General features: G+C 39.5%; 1 protein-coding gene across 9 annotated transcripts in view; it reads right to left on the reverse strand.

The window, feature by feature from the left end:
- Positions 1-17,436, reverse strand: part of PTK2 (protein tyrosine kinase 2) — a 190,225-nt gene that overhangs the window by 105,220 nt on the left and 67,569 nt on the right. For all 9 annotated transcript variants that reach the window (XM_088179820.1, XM_088179829.1, XM_088179818.1 and 6 more), the window contains one exon: positions 2,952-3,178. In XM_088179820.1, the coding sequence (XP_088035946.1) occupies positions 2,952-3,146 (195 nt within the window). In that variant the 5' untranslated portion in view covers positions 3,147-3,178. The remainder of the gene's footprint in view (positions 1-2,951; positions 3,179-17,436) is intronic.

Consider the following 17,436-nt stretch of genomic DNA (forward strand, 5'->3'; position numbering starts at 1 on the left):
ACATTCACAGGAGGAGACCTCTGTTTGCACATTCATAAAAGCCTTTTCTTTCTTTTGGAAATGAAGCATGTCTTTAGTGTAACACCAAAGAAAAAGAGGGTAAAGAGAGCATGCCAGTTCTTTGAAATTCAAGAAAGCATTTCCCAGAATTGAGAAGCTGCTCTTGCATCCACTGCATAGCACAGCCTTCATCCCTCCGAGGAAACATCTGTCTTTGAGGGACTAAATCCATCCAGAATAAGCAGAGCTCCACAGCCCAAAGTTCTCCTCAAAGCAAAGCCTACGTGTAGCCACACTGTTGTCTTGGTGAAAGATATTTTAGGACAAACAGCAAGGAAATCACAGTCCAGCCTTTTAAGGGACTCCTACAGAAAGCTGAGTTCTGTTCATGTGAGTTTAACCATCTGAGTTTTAATGAAAAATGTTTCCCTTCACGACGAAGGAATTGTGTAGAAGGTATACAGCTAAATCACTCTTTCTACTCTATGCTTAGGATATCATATCTTTTTTTTCTCCGTTTTTTTTTTTGAGAGGAAAAGGTCTTTTCATCACTGTCAAACACGTTCTTCACTCACAAAGGAAAACCGCAATTTGTTAGAAACAGAAGATGTCAGGAACCACCAATAAGGACAGAAAATTTTGACTTTACTTGCCCTGGTCCTCTGGCTTTAGCAGCAGAAACACCTTTAATGGGCTCACTTGGAGATTTCAGACCAAGTCTGATTTCTAACACTGGGAATGTACCCCAAGTACTGGAAACGTTCCCCGGCTATCACCCCAGTGCTGATCTGGGAGTAGTCCTGGAAGACCTTTTGTCTTTTCCTTTTAATTGCAGAGCTGTCTCAAAGGCATTCACCTTTGCATATTCCTTCAGAGCTCCTTGGAAACAAACCCAGCTCCAGTCTCCTCCCTCAGGTTGTAATTCAGAAGAAATGGCAGATGTCTCCTCCACAAAAGGAGGCATAAAAACCTTACAGGCTATTTTAATCTTAAATTATTCAGCTTGGTCGAACAGCAGTCATTCCAATGGAATGTAGGCTTGTACTCCAACAAGGGTTTACTGTTTCTAAAATAAATGTCATGGTAATACATCAGTGCTAGACCTTTACTACCTGCACATTCACATTCAACAGTCACTGTCCCAGTTTAACAAAGTAACAAAAGAAGGACACTTGTTAAAAGAAGGAAGTTTAACAGCTACCCATCAGAATAACACAAAAATCCCAATCCTTTTGGAAACATCCATCCAATTAAAAGTACGTGTAAAAATTAAAAATTAAGCCTCAAGTAACTGCTATGTGCCTGTTCTTTTGATCCTGTTTTTATTTTAAAAATGGCAGATTCTTGTTTTAAAAATCATATATAACTGCCAACTAAAATCAACACTGAATTTCTTACAGCAACTTCAAGTTTAGTATCCTTAAAGTCCATAACCACAGGTATTCCTGAACTGGAAAAAAACGGATTTAATCTCTGCTTTTGTTTTCCAGGGTTTTACATACTTCTTTGGAAAGACAGCTTCCATTTCAAGTACCACATTAAGAGCCCTGGACATTTATCCACAGGAGAGGTTTGCAAGGTTAAAAATGTACTGAGACATAGTTTTCATCCTCTTGTACCAAGTAATGCACTTTATGAAACAAATCAATCAGATTAGAGATAGCAAACCATTAATACTTAAGACACAGAGCAAAAATGTTTCAAGTGGCACCCAAAAAAACTTTACTCCATGTAAAAAAACGTATGCAACTGATGATAAAGATTCCTGTTGTTGAAGCTCAGATCTATCCACTGACCAAATTATCCCTGAACACAGATAGGAGTTTATTGAATTGGCAAGAGACAGATTTTCTGATCATCACCAATGAAAATCCCTGGATTTCACAGGTCTGTGATCAAGATCACAAGACCTCCTCCACTGAGGAATGCTCTTGGGTCTTTGCACATGCAGCTAAGCTAGGAAATAAACAGTGGGAAAGGAAGATAAACATTCAAAACTCTAGGGTTTTTTTGGTTTTTTCCATTTTCTCTTGCACAAATGAAAGTTAATAGAGGGCAAAAGGAGAAAACAAGTCTCCTTCACTTTGTGACAACTCTCTCCCTCCAACAGAATCATATCTTTGCAGTGGAATTTGAAGAACTGTTTGAAGGAAGGAGCAGATGGGGACCTGCTTCTACAGCAAGCATCTCACAGCAGAAAACAACCCCACACACACCACCTACCACCCTGCAAGATTCTGCTCTTGGAGGATAATTAAGAAACAAGCAAACCATAAAAGCATTTGACAGATTAAACTGGGCTTTGTTACAGTTTAATACCACAACGCCTCAAAAATTAAAAGGGTAAATACAGAAAAGGTAAGATCTCAGCATTAAAGAGGATGTAAGTTTACAATAAAGTGTTTTCATGCATATATAGCATTTCCACAGAATTTTAAGATTACAGATACTTATTCTTTAAAAAGTCACAACCTTTGGGTTTTTTCCATAGATGAACTGAATGACAATATTGCAAAATAGCAAGCAGCAAGTGACTACCAGGGGGAGAGGATGGACAGACATACTTTCTGGGGGGAAAAATGGGACTCTTCAGAGCTCCATTTTCACACACTATGGGGGAATAAGCTTCCAAACAGTATTTCTTTCCCTAAGTGAGGTATACATTATAGCTAAACAATTTAAGCACGTAAACACATGCATCTTACAATTAAACACACTAATTTATTTTTATTTCTTTAAAGCATGCAAAATGTCATTTACTGTCACTTTCATCCCACCTCTCATTCCTGCCTTGAGGTGTCACACAGGTTGGTACCACTTAAAGCTCCTGAATTTCTTTTTAAATAAACCATGAAATTTTTGTGTTTGTTTGCTTCCAGATTTTTACCTCCCATTTTTTAAGATAACACTTAGTCTAAAGATGGCATAAGAATGCTAAAAGATGGACTTACTCTGACATCAGTAGCATCTCCATGCCGGATAATGCTGGCCCACGTGGTCGGTTCACTGCTGTTTTCAAAGTAGTGGAAAACCTTCAGGACTCGTTCCATGGCCCCTGGGGAACGCTCCATCCCAGTACTGAGGTGAGTCTTTGCACCTGAACTTGGGGTGTGATTCAAGTTTGGGTCAAGGTAAGCTGCTGCCATGGTTTTGCTAGATGCTAGGTATCTGTCATATTCTAGGGAAAAGAAAACAAGAAAGAAATTAATTTCAGTTATGCAGGAATCTTATATTTCTTCACACAAGGCATTTACCAGAAAAACACGAAGATTCACTTCCTTTTTGGAAAGCAACTGAAATGTTTACGTATCTACAAACGTAAAAACCTACCCAGATGACGACCAGAGAAACCGCAAGCCCCTTGGAGCAAGTGATCTGAACCTGAACACTGCAGTAATTTACAGAAGTGGTATCCTTAGCAAAACCTCTTCCATTTGTTTCTCAGTGACTTAAACCGAGGTCCCCGACAAAGCCTTCAACACCTAATACCAGCTTTCAGTTCAAACAGGAGTTTTCATCCCTAAAATCTGCCATGTCTGGTCTTACTTAGCCTCTAAAGAGGCAAAAGAAAACCCCAGCACTGAATTGGAGGCTCTCCACTAAGAAGCCACACACCAATATACCAGGCTCTCCTGTTTCAAGGCTAAAACACTGAAAACTTCACTCCTTTTGCGCTGGTTTGGGAACAGTGGGACGCAAAATCATCCACATCTAAGTTCATTATTAAGCGAGGAACCACTAAGAACAAGCTATCCTTCCTTTCAGCAATTCCTGAACAAGTGGCTAAGTTTTCTCTTTCACCAGCCTTGTTTCAAAGTCTGATGGTAAAAGGCACAGACCGTGGTATGAGTCTGCATGTCAAAGGAGAAAGAAGAAAATTGCCTCTTGGCTACTGCTCCTAATTAGCCAGCAACAAGCAGATGGTGTCTGCGAAATCAATGCAGTCCAAGAGGAAAAGAGCAAAGAGTGCCTCCTCCCTGCCTGCCAGTCTAGAGCATCATTCCAGTCTGCTGGCTGCAGAGAGCAAAGGACTGCAGGGCTTTGCTCCAGGGCTTGGACAAGTGCACAGAGCTTTCCCTACCTCCTCCTCCTCACAGCCAGCAGCCAGTAGGGAGGCAGTTTTGAAAATGTGAAGTTAAAAATAAACTAAACTTGATCTTTTTGGCATAGTGCTCTGAATGCCTTCCTGGTAGTAAACTGAACGCCTGAGCCCTGGTTTATTCACTGAGAGGCACAAGAGAGACCCCTGCTTCCAGCTGAGCTCCTGCAATGCCTGGCAGCCCCTCAGACCTTCAGCCATCATCCTGCCTCGGTGCTCTGCTGACCTCCCCAAAAACTGGCTCAGGAAACTATCAGGGGAAAAAAAAATAATCAAAACCAAAACCCAGGTGATTTGGTTTTCAGGACTGGATTATTTCATGCCACGGCTGCCTGAAGCTGCCAAACAGGAAGAGAAGCAGAAGCAGCCAGGATCAGGGTGAGGGAGAGCATCTCCCCTCCAGAAGCAGCTGGTGCTAACACCAGCCACGGTCAAAACACACCATGAGCTCAGCTAACAGGAATTAGCACCAGCAACATCAAGGCTTGAAATCTTCAGACTGTAGATAACAACATTTGTGAGGCTAAAACCCGACTGGAAGTCTTAAGCATCAATCTAATTCAGATCCACCAGATAAAGAAGACACAACAGCCCTTGTGGGCAGGATGTCTTTACCTCTTGAATAAATGGTTGAATTGCATTCATCCAAGGGAAAGGTAAGAAGTTACACCGGACAGACAAAAGGCCTCTCATGTCCTACCCTCAGGAAGGTGGTAAGAGAAGCCAAGGAGACTCTTCCCCAAACACTTCCCCAGTTTCTGACCCTTGAGGGACTCCCCCCATCTGCCAGAGTTTCCTATCACTGTGAAAACGCAAGAAAACACTACAGCTTTATTGCTCCTCTTTTCTGGCCATTAATACAAATGAATTAAGCCAACCTTAGGCCCACATTAAAGGCTCTCAGGAACAGACACAGAACTGAAAACGCCAGGAGCCCCTCAGCAACTCTGACTTCTCAGCAAAGGAGCCTGCAAGCTGTTTTCACACAAGCACTGACTTTAAAGCTGAAACAGGCACAAAAATCTCCCTTCTGGCACACTAACACCAAGACAACAAGACTGTGCAAGCTCCGAACTGCAGGACTCCTTCCCTGTAAGGTTGAAACAGTCATTGCTAAACCTCAAAGGTCTGCAGGGTGGGGAGTTTCACCAGGACAAATTCAGGCAGTGGAACCGTCCAACTGCTCGGAATGAAATTGCACTTCTCAGACAAGGCCACTGACCTTGTGCAGGATGCTCTGAATCCTTCAGAACAACCCACCCTACCTCAAGGTCACTGGTGAAACTGCGGAGCTTTATTTAAAGTTTACATAAGTAGACAGCAGGGAGAGTTGTTACAGCACAAAGCAAAATGAGTCATTTCTTTACAGAGGAGAACCAAAAGAGTGCATGCCTGCTTTAGTATTAATTCACCACACTCCATCCACTTAATACACACATTCATCATGTTTTATGTGGCTGAAGAACAGGGAGAAAAGGTCTCGGGAAACACCAAACCAAGTATTTAGCTGTCTAGCCATAGGCTTAAGTATGGACAATCGACACCCCTTGGGAGCAGCAAACAGGAAAGCAATGCACGACTCCAGTACCTACTCACTGAAGTGCTCCTACAAGGTGTCATGGACAGGTAAAACACTACTATAATGTTTCCACATTCATCAAAATGTGGAATTCGACAGCAGACTGACAGTACTGGGTACGGGGTCAGTTTTCACAAGGTTATATTTCACAGGTTTTTCAAAGTAAAATCACCCCCTCCACAAAATCTGAACAGCAGTTTTCCCTCAGAATTTGATCATCGCTGGTTCCTTACAACTTCTTTTAAAAAGCCCAACACTTATTTTATGAAGCACCAAAACAGCAATAAATCTGATAGCTCCAGGTATAGAAACACATGTCATATCTCTGTTATGGACTTATTAACACTCCCATTAAAACCAGCCCCAAGGTTTGAGCTTGTAATGTGACTTTAAAACTCTGCCCCAGGCCAGAACTTTGTAAAACACAGCTGCTGTTAAACAACTATTTTACAAGAGCTGCTGGGCTGTTTTATGATACAAAAAAAGCTCAGATACCAACACCCTATGCTTATTTGGGCTGTTCTAAATTCAAACCAGATTGGTGTGTAATGCTGCAAAATTACACATCTCGGTTTAAATGAGCAGCTTTAATCCTTTTGTCATTAAATAGACAGGTAGTTTGTGCTACCATGGGTCAGAAACAAGCTACAGTCCACTGAAAGAAGGCAGATTTAGATTATGTATAATCAGAAATTTCGGACAGAGCAACCCGGTCTAGTGGAAGGAGCTCTTGCCCGTGGGGCAAGAAAGTTGGAACTAGATGATCTTCAAGGTCCCTCCCAATGCAAACCATTCCATGATTCTATGACTTAATTCTACTGTATTTTATTGGATCTTGTGGTATAATGGTCTGAAGTCAAGCATGGTCAAATTTCTTTGTGTGCAAGGCTCTGTGCCAGCATCCCTTAGAGCTTCCAAGAGGAAAGACTATTGTTCTCCCAGTGCTTGCACTTCAGAGAAATCACACGGATTTCTCAGTAATGTCAAGGACTATTCCAAGACTGGGGGAGGAGCCAAGCAAACCAGCCCTGGCCCGGTGGTACTGATTGGGTCTGCTGAGACACTGCAGTTGTTACCAAACTACAACACAAGATGTATTATTGCTGATGGATTTTCTTTACTGTGGTGGGAGTACGTTCCAGAAGTCATTTCCTCTCAATGTGACTCCTCCTGACACATTCCCACATTTGCTGACTATATCAGAAACGAAGTCAGTATTATGACTTCCAGTAACACAATCAAAGTTCTAAGTCACGTTTCACTATCAGCTTTGAGTATTCAAAAATTAAATCATTTCCATTAACGAGACAGTCAAAAGTCATTAAAAAATATTTAAATCAATTAACTGCAAATTGGTTAATAAAGTGATAGTAGAGTCACCTCATAAGGGAAATGTTTTAATGCAAATAATGTCTTCAACATCAGCAGTTTGATAATAAAAAATAATTAAAAAAATAAACAACACTTTCTCCTATTAGTGTTGGCTGATGGCCAACAATGCAGTGCTAACAAGTTCATGTTACAAGGAACCAAGCTGTAATTATTCACACTGTGACTCCACGTCGTCCTTTGTAGATACCATGAAATCTTATTATTCTTTAACCTCCACATTCTGATCGCCATCTCAGGCTTAAAGGCATTGACATCTATGAGCTAAAGCCCCTTCCAGGTGGCATTTCTGCAAAATAACTTGGTCCATCTAAATTCAAACCTATACAAATCTGAAAGAACCTATAAAAACTATTAGAAAAGAATCCATAAAAATACAATAAGAATTCAGAGTTCATTTCGTTCTCTGGTCCTGGTGTAATACTTCCTTCTGCAAGACTTAAAAAACTTTCAAATATTACAATTATTAAAGTAAATAAAAGCCTTTAGATTGCTAAGATTTCCAGACTTCCAGACTGACTGGAAAGCAGCTTTCCAGAGGATCTGGACATCTTGGTGGACAACAAGCCAACCATGAGCCAGCAATGTGTCCTTGCAACCACCAGGCTCCTGGGCTTTGTTACCATGCTGACAAGAGACACATGGACATTATGGAGACAGTCCAACGAAGGACAACAAAAACAGGTCAGGAATTTGAGTGTCTGTCATACAAGGAAGGGCTCTGAGAAATGGGATGGTTTGGCCTGGGGAAGAGAAGCTCAGTGGGATCTTCCAAATGTGTATATATATCAGTAAAGATGGACCCAGACTGTTCCCAGTGCTGGCAAGTGAGGACATGAAGCAATGGACATGAAGGGACAAAACAGGAATTCCCATTTTAAGTATTAGGAGAAAGTTTTTGCACTACAGAGGTGGCTGAACACTGCAACAGGTTGCCTAGAGGTTGTGGAATCTCCAGCTGTGGATATTCAAATCACAGCTGGACACAGTCCTGAGCAACCTGATCTGAGCAGAGGCGTTGGACAAATCTCCACAGGTGCCTTGCAACCTCTGAAATTTTGTTATTTGGCGATAAAAACTAAATTAAGAATTTATTTCACACTCTAAAATCATGAATTATCCATAATGCATCTCACATCAGAGAGTAAACATCTCATGCATTTCAAGCTCAATCCATTTTCACAGCTTGTATTAAATCCTGCTGTAACTCACCTTGCAAATATTAACTTGACTATCTCAACCTCACAGACAGGAAAGGTGTTAAGGACAATTTTAACTACCATCCCCATGACAAAGCCTGTATTTTTGGGGGCCGTGTTGAGAGTCAGCACATTGCTGACTTTTGGTATTCCATCACCTGATACAAACACATCCATGCCACAGGAGAGAAGCAGCCAGTGCGCCAAGTGTGTTAAATTCTTTCTGCATTTCCTTGATGTCAACATCTTGTTACACATTTAAGGATGAAATCTGGAGAAAATCATTAAGTTTGTGATTTCAAATTAGGGATGAATGTTGAAAGAAAGGAGAAGGGCTATTTTTTCCTTTTATCATCACTTTAGCCTTCAAAGACATTCAATAATTTCAGCTATTTCCATAAGTCACGTTCGAATGTCCCTGTTTGTTCCCTGCTGAGTTTATTTTTCTTGTACTTTTTCTTTCAGCTAATGCTGATGTTCAAAAGCAGAAGAAAAAAGGAGCAATCCTTTGTTCCACTTTACCCTGCCTTTCAGCTATGCTCACTGCTTTTGGAAATCTTGCTATGACTACATCCAAGAACACATTTATTTATTTATTTCTCTTGCTGCCTCTTTTTAATCCCCTCCTGGTCACTGCTTTCTCCCTTCTCCTCCAAATATATGTATTTTTAAGTGTAGTATTTGTAGCCAAAATCATTTATCAAAGTTCTCAGGTCAAAGTATAAAGCCAGACACATTAAAACAATTTTAAAATCAAGTTCTTAGTCTAAATTGTCTTACCAAGTACTTCACTGTATCAGTATGAAATGGAAAAACAGTACTGGCAATTCCATTTTATCCCCTCAGGGTATACTGCTTGAACAGTTACTAAATCTATGTCTCCATACAGTTCAAAGATAATACAGACCAAAGTCAAAACAAGTTTAGCAATACAAATTGCCAATATGAGAACATTTATTTCAATTATAACAATGTTTTAGGAGATTAAATGTTCAAGGGAGCATGAAGGAGGAATTCAGAGACAGCATGAACACAAAACCTACATGAAGTGAAGCAATACGACAATCCTGGGCCTGTAAATGTAAGACAAGTGTAACTCACTAAAAATCAATAATAAACAAAAATATCACCTACATTAAATGAAACAATGGCATATTTCCTGTACAGCTGCTATGAACAAAGGCTGCTGAAGAACTCAGAGTCGATTGTGCTGAGTGCCAGAGAAACACTGGCTGTTACTGGGGTAGCTGCACCTTGGGATGAAAAAGTTTCAGGGGACTGACCAACGGTTAAACAATTGTCCTGTCCATCAGCAAATTTTCAAATGTCCCAAGATATCTTGTACTCATCCACCCTACAGTCAAAACACCATCCATCCTTCTCACTAAAAATCCCACAGGATTAAGTCCTAATGTACCTTTAAACGCTGAGTTTAACCCAATTTTATTGTAACATTACATAATCTGCACGACCAGCAATTCCCTTTGGAGTTGGCACCATTTTCTATTTTTAATATTAAAAAATTAAATCGTGAGGAAACATCAGTTGTGTTGGGAATACAAGAAAATCAATGTCTGTACAAGCTTTAATTAGAACACAGTATCCAGTTAGATACTCGCCTAATTTCTCAACAGCAGTCTGAACTTTGCTTGTGGTCCCTTGGCACCACTGAAATTCAAATAAACACTAATCTCCCCTTGCATTTTCTGTTGCTTGCTTCTAGCAAGCTCTAGAGAATTAGAGGGGTGCAGTTTTATTTCAAAAGGCAAGAGAGAAATGAGCAAGTAACGACTGTGCAATTTTAAAATAAAGATTTAAATTAATCTCTATGTATTTTGAAGCTGCAGTACTTGTTGGCAGCAGCCCTTCCTATGAACATTGAAATAAGAGACTGAAGGAAGCTGTATGAATTCAAATCATCTTTTCTAACACTCCTGTCTGAAATACTGCTCCAAAGAGGACCCAAATAGCCCAGCTCTTCTTCCAAACAGCTTTAGAAGCAAATACAAGCAGGAAGAGTTTACTGTCCTTCTAGAATAGTAAAAACTAATGAGAATTGGTGATGATGCAAATGGGTTTCTCCAAAATTAAAAACCAGAAGTGCCTGAAACAAGAGGCAGCTGAGGAGAGCAGTGAGGTATCCTGGCTATGCACTATTCAAGGCTTGACACATTTGGCTTTGGCCACCATTCGATTTTACCCAGGATTTCTTGGTTTTATATTACTGAGGGACAGCATCTCAGTCTGTAATTCAAAATGTTCCAACTATCTTTTATCATTTTAACCATCAGATAAAAGGCACTTTTAGGAGGAACAGCATGACAACAGCCTGGCTGTTTCCTTGCATGACAATGGCCTATTACAAAATTCAATGACCTGTAAAAAGTTTCTCTAGAGCCTATTCTGGCTCAGGTGTTTTTCAAAGCCAGTAACAACAGCCACTGGTATATAGGTAGAAATGAAGAAAAAAGTGAATCTTTACTCTGTACTCTGGCTAAGTCAAGCTAGAAGCAGATAAACATACAGTGAATGGACCATTTCAAGATTTTTATTAAAAATAACAAAAACAAACAAAACATAATAAAGCCTTAAAAAGGCAATTTAAAAAGCAATTTAAAACACTTCATCCACTCCAAACAGATCATCAGGGCCCTCTTCAGACTTTAGAAGTCAGCATCAATGATTCCATATTGCTTTGTATCAGAACACAATTTATGGATTCCCTACCGTGGATGCTCCCGATGTGTTGTGTAGGGCTGAATCTAAACCCAGGACTCACCACCTCACTGCAGCTGGAATTATCCCCTGGACATGGTCCCCTGTCCCCACACTCTCTCCACAAAAATAGGGACTTCTGTACTGTGCACTGCATAGCTAAGGGGAAGGGCATTCAGTGCTTTTGCTCTTTTTTAATCCCAGTGAAGTTGTGTGATTTCTTGCTGGGCTTTTCCAGTGAATGCGTCATTAAATCTCTGATAGAATCATCAACACTGAAAAGTTCTGAAAATTGGCATCATCCAGGAAAACACCCTTGGCCTCCACCCAAAGCATTTTTCAGTCTTTTACCTTTGGTCTACTAACACAGGCATATTGAACCTTCCTTGAGTTCAGATTAATTAAAGCATGTCTAATATACTACAGCTCCTCAAGTTCAACATTTACACTGTACTGAGAAAGAAGGAATTCACAATCTTAAGAGAAAGCTCCCACTTAAATAAGTCGATTCAAAATGTGTGTTTTGGGCGTTTCTTAAACATGCAGTAAACAGAGAGGAGTCAGCCAACAGCTTACCAAACAATTGATGTTAGAAGAACTAATTCATCTTTCCTAGAACTATCTCCAATATATATATCGGATCAGCTAAAAATCTGGCTTTGCATGAGACACAAATCACCAAAAGGGTTAAAACTCCTGAGCCGAAGAAGTTAACAGCTGCAATTAGACCATTCTACTTCCAACTGAGTCACTACTTCCTGAAGTTTTTAAACCAGGGGAAGAAAGCCATTCCAACTGGTATTAACCAGTCGAAACACATTTAATAATTTAGGGCTTCTTCAAGAGAGTTCTCTGAAAGTGGAATTTAGTACTTACAAGGATAAAATATTGGGTCTGTGGGTGAAAAATTAATTGGAACCTGAAAGAGGTGGGTTCAATCCCCTAAAGCAAGACAAGCTTCAGTATCATTAAGCTTCATCAGTTTTGTCACTTCCAATTGTGGAAGGAATCATGCAGGAACACCACAAGAATAATCAATCACAGTATATGTGGCACTATTTCCATCTCCTCTCCAACCTCCCCTGACAGGAGATATCCTGGGTCAAAACCTCATCATGCTTTGCAACACATGAGCCATAAATACAACACAGCCTGTGCCAAAACCCACATTATCCTCTTCCACTAAAGCAACTGTTTGGGTTGTTCATCCAGTCCATCTCATCCCACCTGAGATAACTGAGATATTTATTTGCTACTGGCAGTTATCTAATTTCAAACAACAGGGAATGAGAGCAGAAATATCTAATTCAACTGCTACACATTTCAAAAACAGAAGTAAAATTGAGTCTTTACAGGTTCTGTGACAGCCCATCCGTGGTGAATTAGCACAGACACAAGCACAGACCCAGCAGCACTGAGGTCCCAAACCAGCGTGAGCATATCCTCATCATGGCAGGGCAGCAAAGGGACAGGGGGTGACTGGTTTAACATCTCCAGGGATGAGAAATTCGGGCAAACCTGAAGGCATCAAGTCAGCAGATTTTGCTAGCCCCAAAACAATTTACTGCACCCTTTCAGAATATATTTGATCATGGACAGGCATTAAGAAGCTCATAAAGATGCAACTTACTTTACAGTGTATTTTTCTTCTATTCAATTATTTCCCTGGAAACAATAAATCAATTCTCACCGTCACAGTGATGAAATATGCAATTTGTGTGCGACAATCTCACCATTTGCAGAAACAGCAGGTGGTAATAAATTAAGTTGGTGTTACACAAACATGACACCTCCATAAGCCAACACCACACACACAGAGCTATCAATCCATCCTCCTTCAAGTCTCTATTAGAACATACAGGAATATTAATTGGAGAGGGGGGATGCACTTAAACATGTGCAGTTTTTAAATGTTGAACTGACTTGGCCTGAACACAATCCAAAAGGATCTGGCAATTAAAACACCTTTGCACATGAGCTTCAGGAAGCAGAGTTCTTACATATATGCAATCTGTGCTCTTAATATGTTTGAATTTATTTTAAAATAAATACTTCATAGTAGCTAGAGAAAAATAGAAGAACAATCTCCTTCAGCAAGGAGTGTGTCTGCTTAAATATTTATGAAAATATTTCTGGACAAAACCTGAATGTTGTTGTGACAACACATCTTCCACAAACATGCAGCAAGTCAGAGGTACTTAGGTCAGAACCTAGAAACACTTAAATCCCTACACAAACAAGAGCTAGCATTAGGAAAAACTTCACAAAAGGATAAAATTATTAAATATTTCAAACAAAGAATATGGCATTTCATTGGATTACTAATTTTAGCCGGAAATTGGATCTTTGTGACTTGGAAGAGGTTCTGTCAATGCTTATTAAAGGCAAGGGGTGGATGTCTTCAGCATCACACAATCCCTTGCCAGCAGAGAATTATCGATTAAGTTTTTTCTATTTTAGCCCCATAATTCAACAGAAAAGTCAATGGAATTTCTAGAACATCTTCTGCACTGTCCAAAATCCAGAGAAGCACAACTAAAATAATGACGGGGCAGAGCAGAAGCCTTGTGAAGGGAACCTAAAAAAGGCAGGACTCCAGACGAGAGTTTGACCAGTATTTACAAGCTCCACAAGGATGGATAAACTGATACTAAAAAATTCTAATGTAGTGGATACTGAAAAAACATAAGAACAGGTTGTAGACAACAGTCATGCTCACACAGTCTCCTGAAAGAGTCAAAAGTAGGAGATGCTGTCCAAAGAGACTGAACCACTGATGGGATAATTTTTTTTACATTAAAAATATCCATAAAAGCTTCAATTTTTTATTCTGTTATTGAAGTTGAAATACAGAATTATGGAATGGTTTAGATTGGAAGGGACCTTCAACATTATCTCATTTCAACCTCTGCCATGAGTAGGGATATCTTGCACTGTTCCAGGTTGCTCCAAACTCCATCCAATCTGGCCTTGGACACTTTCAGGGATGGGACATCCACAACCTCTCTGGGCAACCTGTGCCAGGGCCTCACCACCCTCAGAGAGAAGAATTTCTTCCTAATATCTAATCTAAATCTCCTCTTCTTCATCTTATGGTGATTCCCCATCATCCTGTCACTCGAGGCCCCTGTCCCAAGTCCCTCTCCAACTCTCCTGTAGCCCCTTTAGTCACTGGAAGGGGCTTCAAGGTCTCCCTGGAGCCTCTTCTTCTCCAGGCTGAACAGCTCCAACTCTCCTGGGCTGTCTCCACAGCTGAGGTGCTCCAGCCCCATGATCAGTTTAGTGGCCTCCCCTTCCCTGGACTTGTTCCAAAGGTCAAATATAATCCTTGGGGCTTCCAAAAAGTCCAGATGAAAATACAGATAGGCAGCTTTGGCAGCTTTCTCACAGACTACATTTATCAAGTCAATAGATGCCAGTGCAAGATGGTAATTTCCAGGCTTGGAAAAGCCTGACATCAAATCAGAAAACTAAAAGAAGTCAAATAACATTTTTATTACAGAACAAATCAGAAAAACAAACAACCCTATAAAAAATGTCCATCTATGAACACATCCAAAAAGTCTATGTTCTATATTCTGATCCTTTAAAGGGTTCATATAAGTATGTTTAAAAAAAAAAAACCCTGAGAAAATAAAGATGTCTCATCACTCAGGCTCTATTTTTCAAGGTTTTTTTAAAAATACTTTCTTGCATACAGTTTCTCATGTATAGTTTAACATCCAAATATCATTAAAGGAATTTGGTTTCTCAGACATGTCTATGTTAGAAGCTATGAAACTGATATATGATCATTTCTGAAGAGTGTATTTGTACAGAGGTTTGAGTTAATTTTTCAAAGGCAAGTAAGTTGTCACCAGAGGCTCCTTCACCAACTTAGTCATTTGTCCTTGCTGCTGCCAAAGCTGCAGAACTTGCTACCCCTTTCCTCCTTGCCAAGCATTTCCTCATCCACTCTTCCCAACCATGGAGACCTTGCTTCCCCTGAGTCTTCCTGCTACTGCTGCTTAAATGATTTTTTAAGACAGAATAAATTAGTCCGGGCTTATTTTTTTCTGGTTTTAGTGGGGGTTTAGTTTTTCTTGGGGCTCACAGTGTAAAACTGACACTTCTAAGCCTCTGCTGCTAAACTGTCAAATAACATTTACTGATTTTACACCTGGTCAAGACAGAGGTGAAGAGGAAGGAGAAAGGGGAGGGCATAGAACAGGTAGGAGATGAAGAAAAACTATTCCATTGCAATGATTAAAGAAGGCAAAAATAATTTGATGAAAATAGAAGTATTACATATCCAAGTATAATTTCCTACTTCAACCTTCTCTTTTTCCTTTTTCTTTAAAGTAATTTTTCAACTCTTAGCTGGTAACCAAACAAGTTTGACCAACTAAAGGAGAGATGTGAATAAAAAGACCAAGAATCTTTAACATGGGCCTGGGAACAGGATAGACAAGTAAGTTTTGTTTGGATCTGATACAAGGAAGGTGAAAAGCACCTGTAATTTGCACCAAAATCAACAAAATAGCTGACCACTGATTATCATGGCACTTTTAACAGGTCAATGAGGTGCTTCTTTTCAGCCAGAGACCAACTGAACACAAGACAGAACAAGTAACTAAGATGAAATGTAAAGGAAAAGGTTAATTTGAGATCTGCCTGGCACAGTCAATGGCAGCATAAGCACAACTAACCTCTAATTATTTCCCATTATTTTGCAAATGTCAAAGTATGGTCTTTAAAGATGCTCAGCATTTGTCAGAAACATGATTTCATTACATTTTAATCAGCTGCAGAATATTTCACTGAGTGAGTTTCACGGCTGACAGGAATTAGACTAGAAAAACTCACTTAAAACACAGTTATGTTCTTCTGTCAAAGACAACACCACTCAGAGGAAAATCTGAGACATTAAGAGTTAATACGATTTGCTCCGAAGAAATGAGCTGCAAATGATTTTCACACTCCAGAAGGAAATTAGTTTTCCCACTTTAAGAGGTGAACAGAAGAATACTTTGCTAATACAAAGAACCGAGCAGCATACTTGATGAGACTTCATGGCTTACTCTACCCCTTTAGGCAAAATAAATACATTTTAAAAATAAGTAAGTAAATAAATAAATAAATAAAGATCAAGCCCCTAAACAAACAGCCCCAAGCCACTATATTCCACTTACTGCAATGCTATGCATTTAAAGTTTTAAGAAAGAGCAAATTCTGATTCATTAATGGGCAACACTAATTCCTTATTTAAGATGTTAGTTAAGAGAGACTGAAAACATCCCTGTTTCACCCTTCTTTATGGAATATGTATTTTTCACAGCAAGAACTGCACAGACTGTGACACTTAGAGCAGAAGTGAGACAGGCACAGAGAGGGTGAAGCTGTAAGAAAAAAGCCCTGCAGGAACAGATCCCGGCGGTTTCTCCACTGCAGTAGCAGCGGAACAGCCCAACCCCAACTCCCCACTCATTTTAAGGATCCCCTACACCACACCCAAGGTCAGAAAACTCCATTTCTTCCAGGACTTCTTCATTAGACTTGAGGTTTCCGAGGCCAACTCGAACTGTGGGAGACTTTTCTCAACACCAATGCATACTCTTCTTTTTTTTTTTTCACTAGACATGATTCTTCATTGTTTTAATTAATCAAAAGAAATTCAAAGCAGAAAGGTTTTGGAGATGTAGAAAACTAATACCAAAACTAAAAACAACTCTGGTTCAGTTTCTATTTAATTCACTTTTGTGATATACAAGGTAATTTATTACAAACATCCCTTACCCATCGTCCCTTCCCCACAATTCAGTCACAGCATTTAAAAGGACAGGACCCGAAAAACGTTGAAGTATTTCCCGGGTGTTTCTGCCTTCATTGTTAAGGTCTCTCACCTGCAATATCTGATATATTAAAAAAAAAAAAAATCAACCTAAAATCCAAGTTGTTGCTTTTATAAACTGGACAAATGTCCAGAACAAAAATGCTAAATATTTTTTTCCTCATTTTTCAGATGTAAAGCATAAATTTAAAACTGGATTTGTTCTTTCAGAATCTAATTTAAGAAAGACAATATATTGCTGTACAGCATATATTAAAACATGCAGATTGATCTCGATGTTTTAAAAGGCACTTAGCAAAGATGTATACCAAAATAAGTTATTTACAAAGCAATTATCTTGGACAGAATTTGTCAATTCCTATATATCTTGCAGGAAAGGCTTAAATTCCATGTTTGTTTGTTTCAATGCAACAAAATTAAGATTAAAGGGAGATAACAAATTATGCTGGGAGTATGCCTATGAACATGTTGTTTTGACAGAAAGCTCTGAACTTATAAATCAAGTTACTATAACATTTATATAATCTTCTCTTACATGCTAAACAAAACAGTTCACAGTGATAAAACAAACAGCACCTCTGTGGTCTGAAAGGAAAGAGAAAATGTAACACGAAGAAGTAACAAT

This window comes from Sturnus vulgaris, chromosome 1 (assembly GCF_052056855.1).
Source record: "Sturnus vulgaris isolate bStuVul1 chromosome 1, bStuVul1.hap1, whole genome shotgun sequence".
Taxonomy (NCBI): domain Eukaryota; kingdom Metazoa; phylum Chordata; class Aves; order Passeriformes; family Sturnidae; genus Sturnus; species Sturnus vulgaris.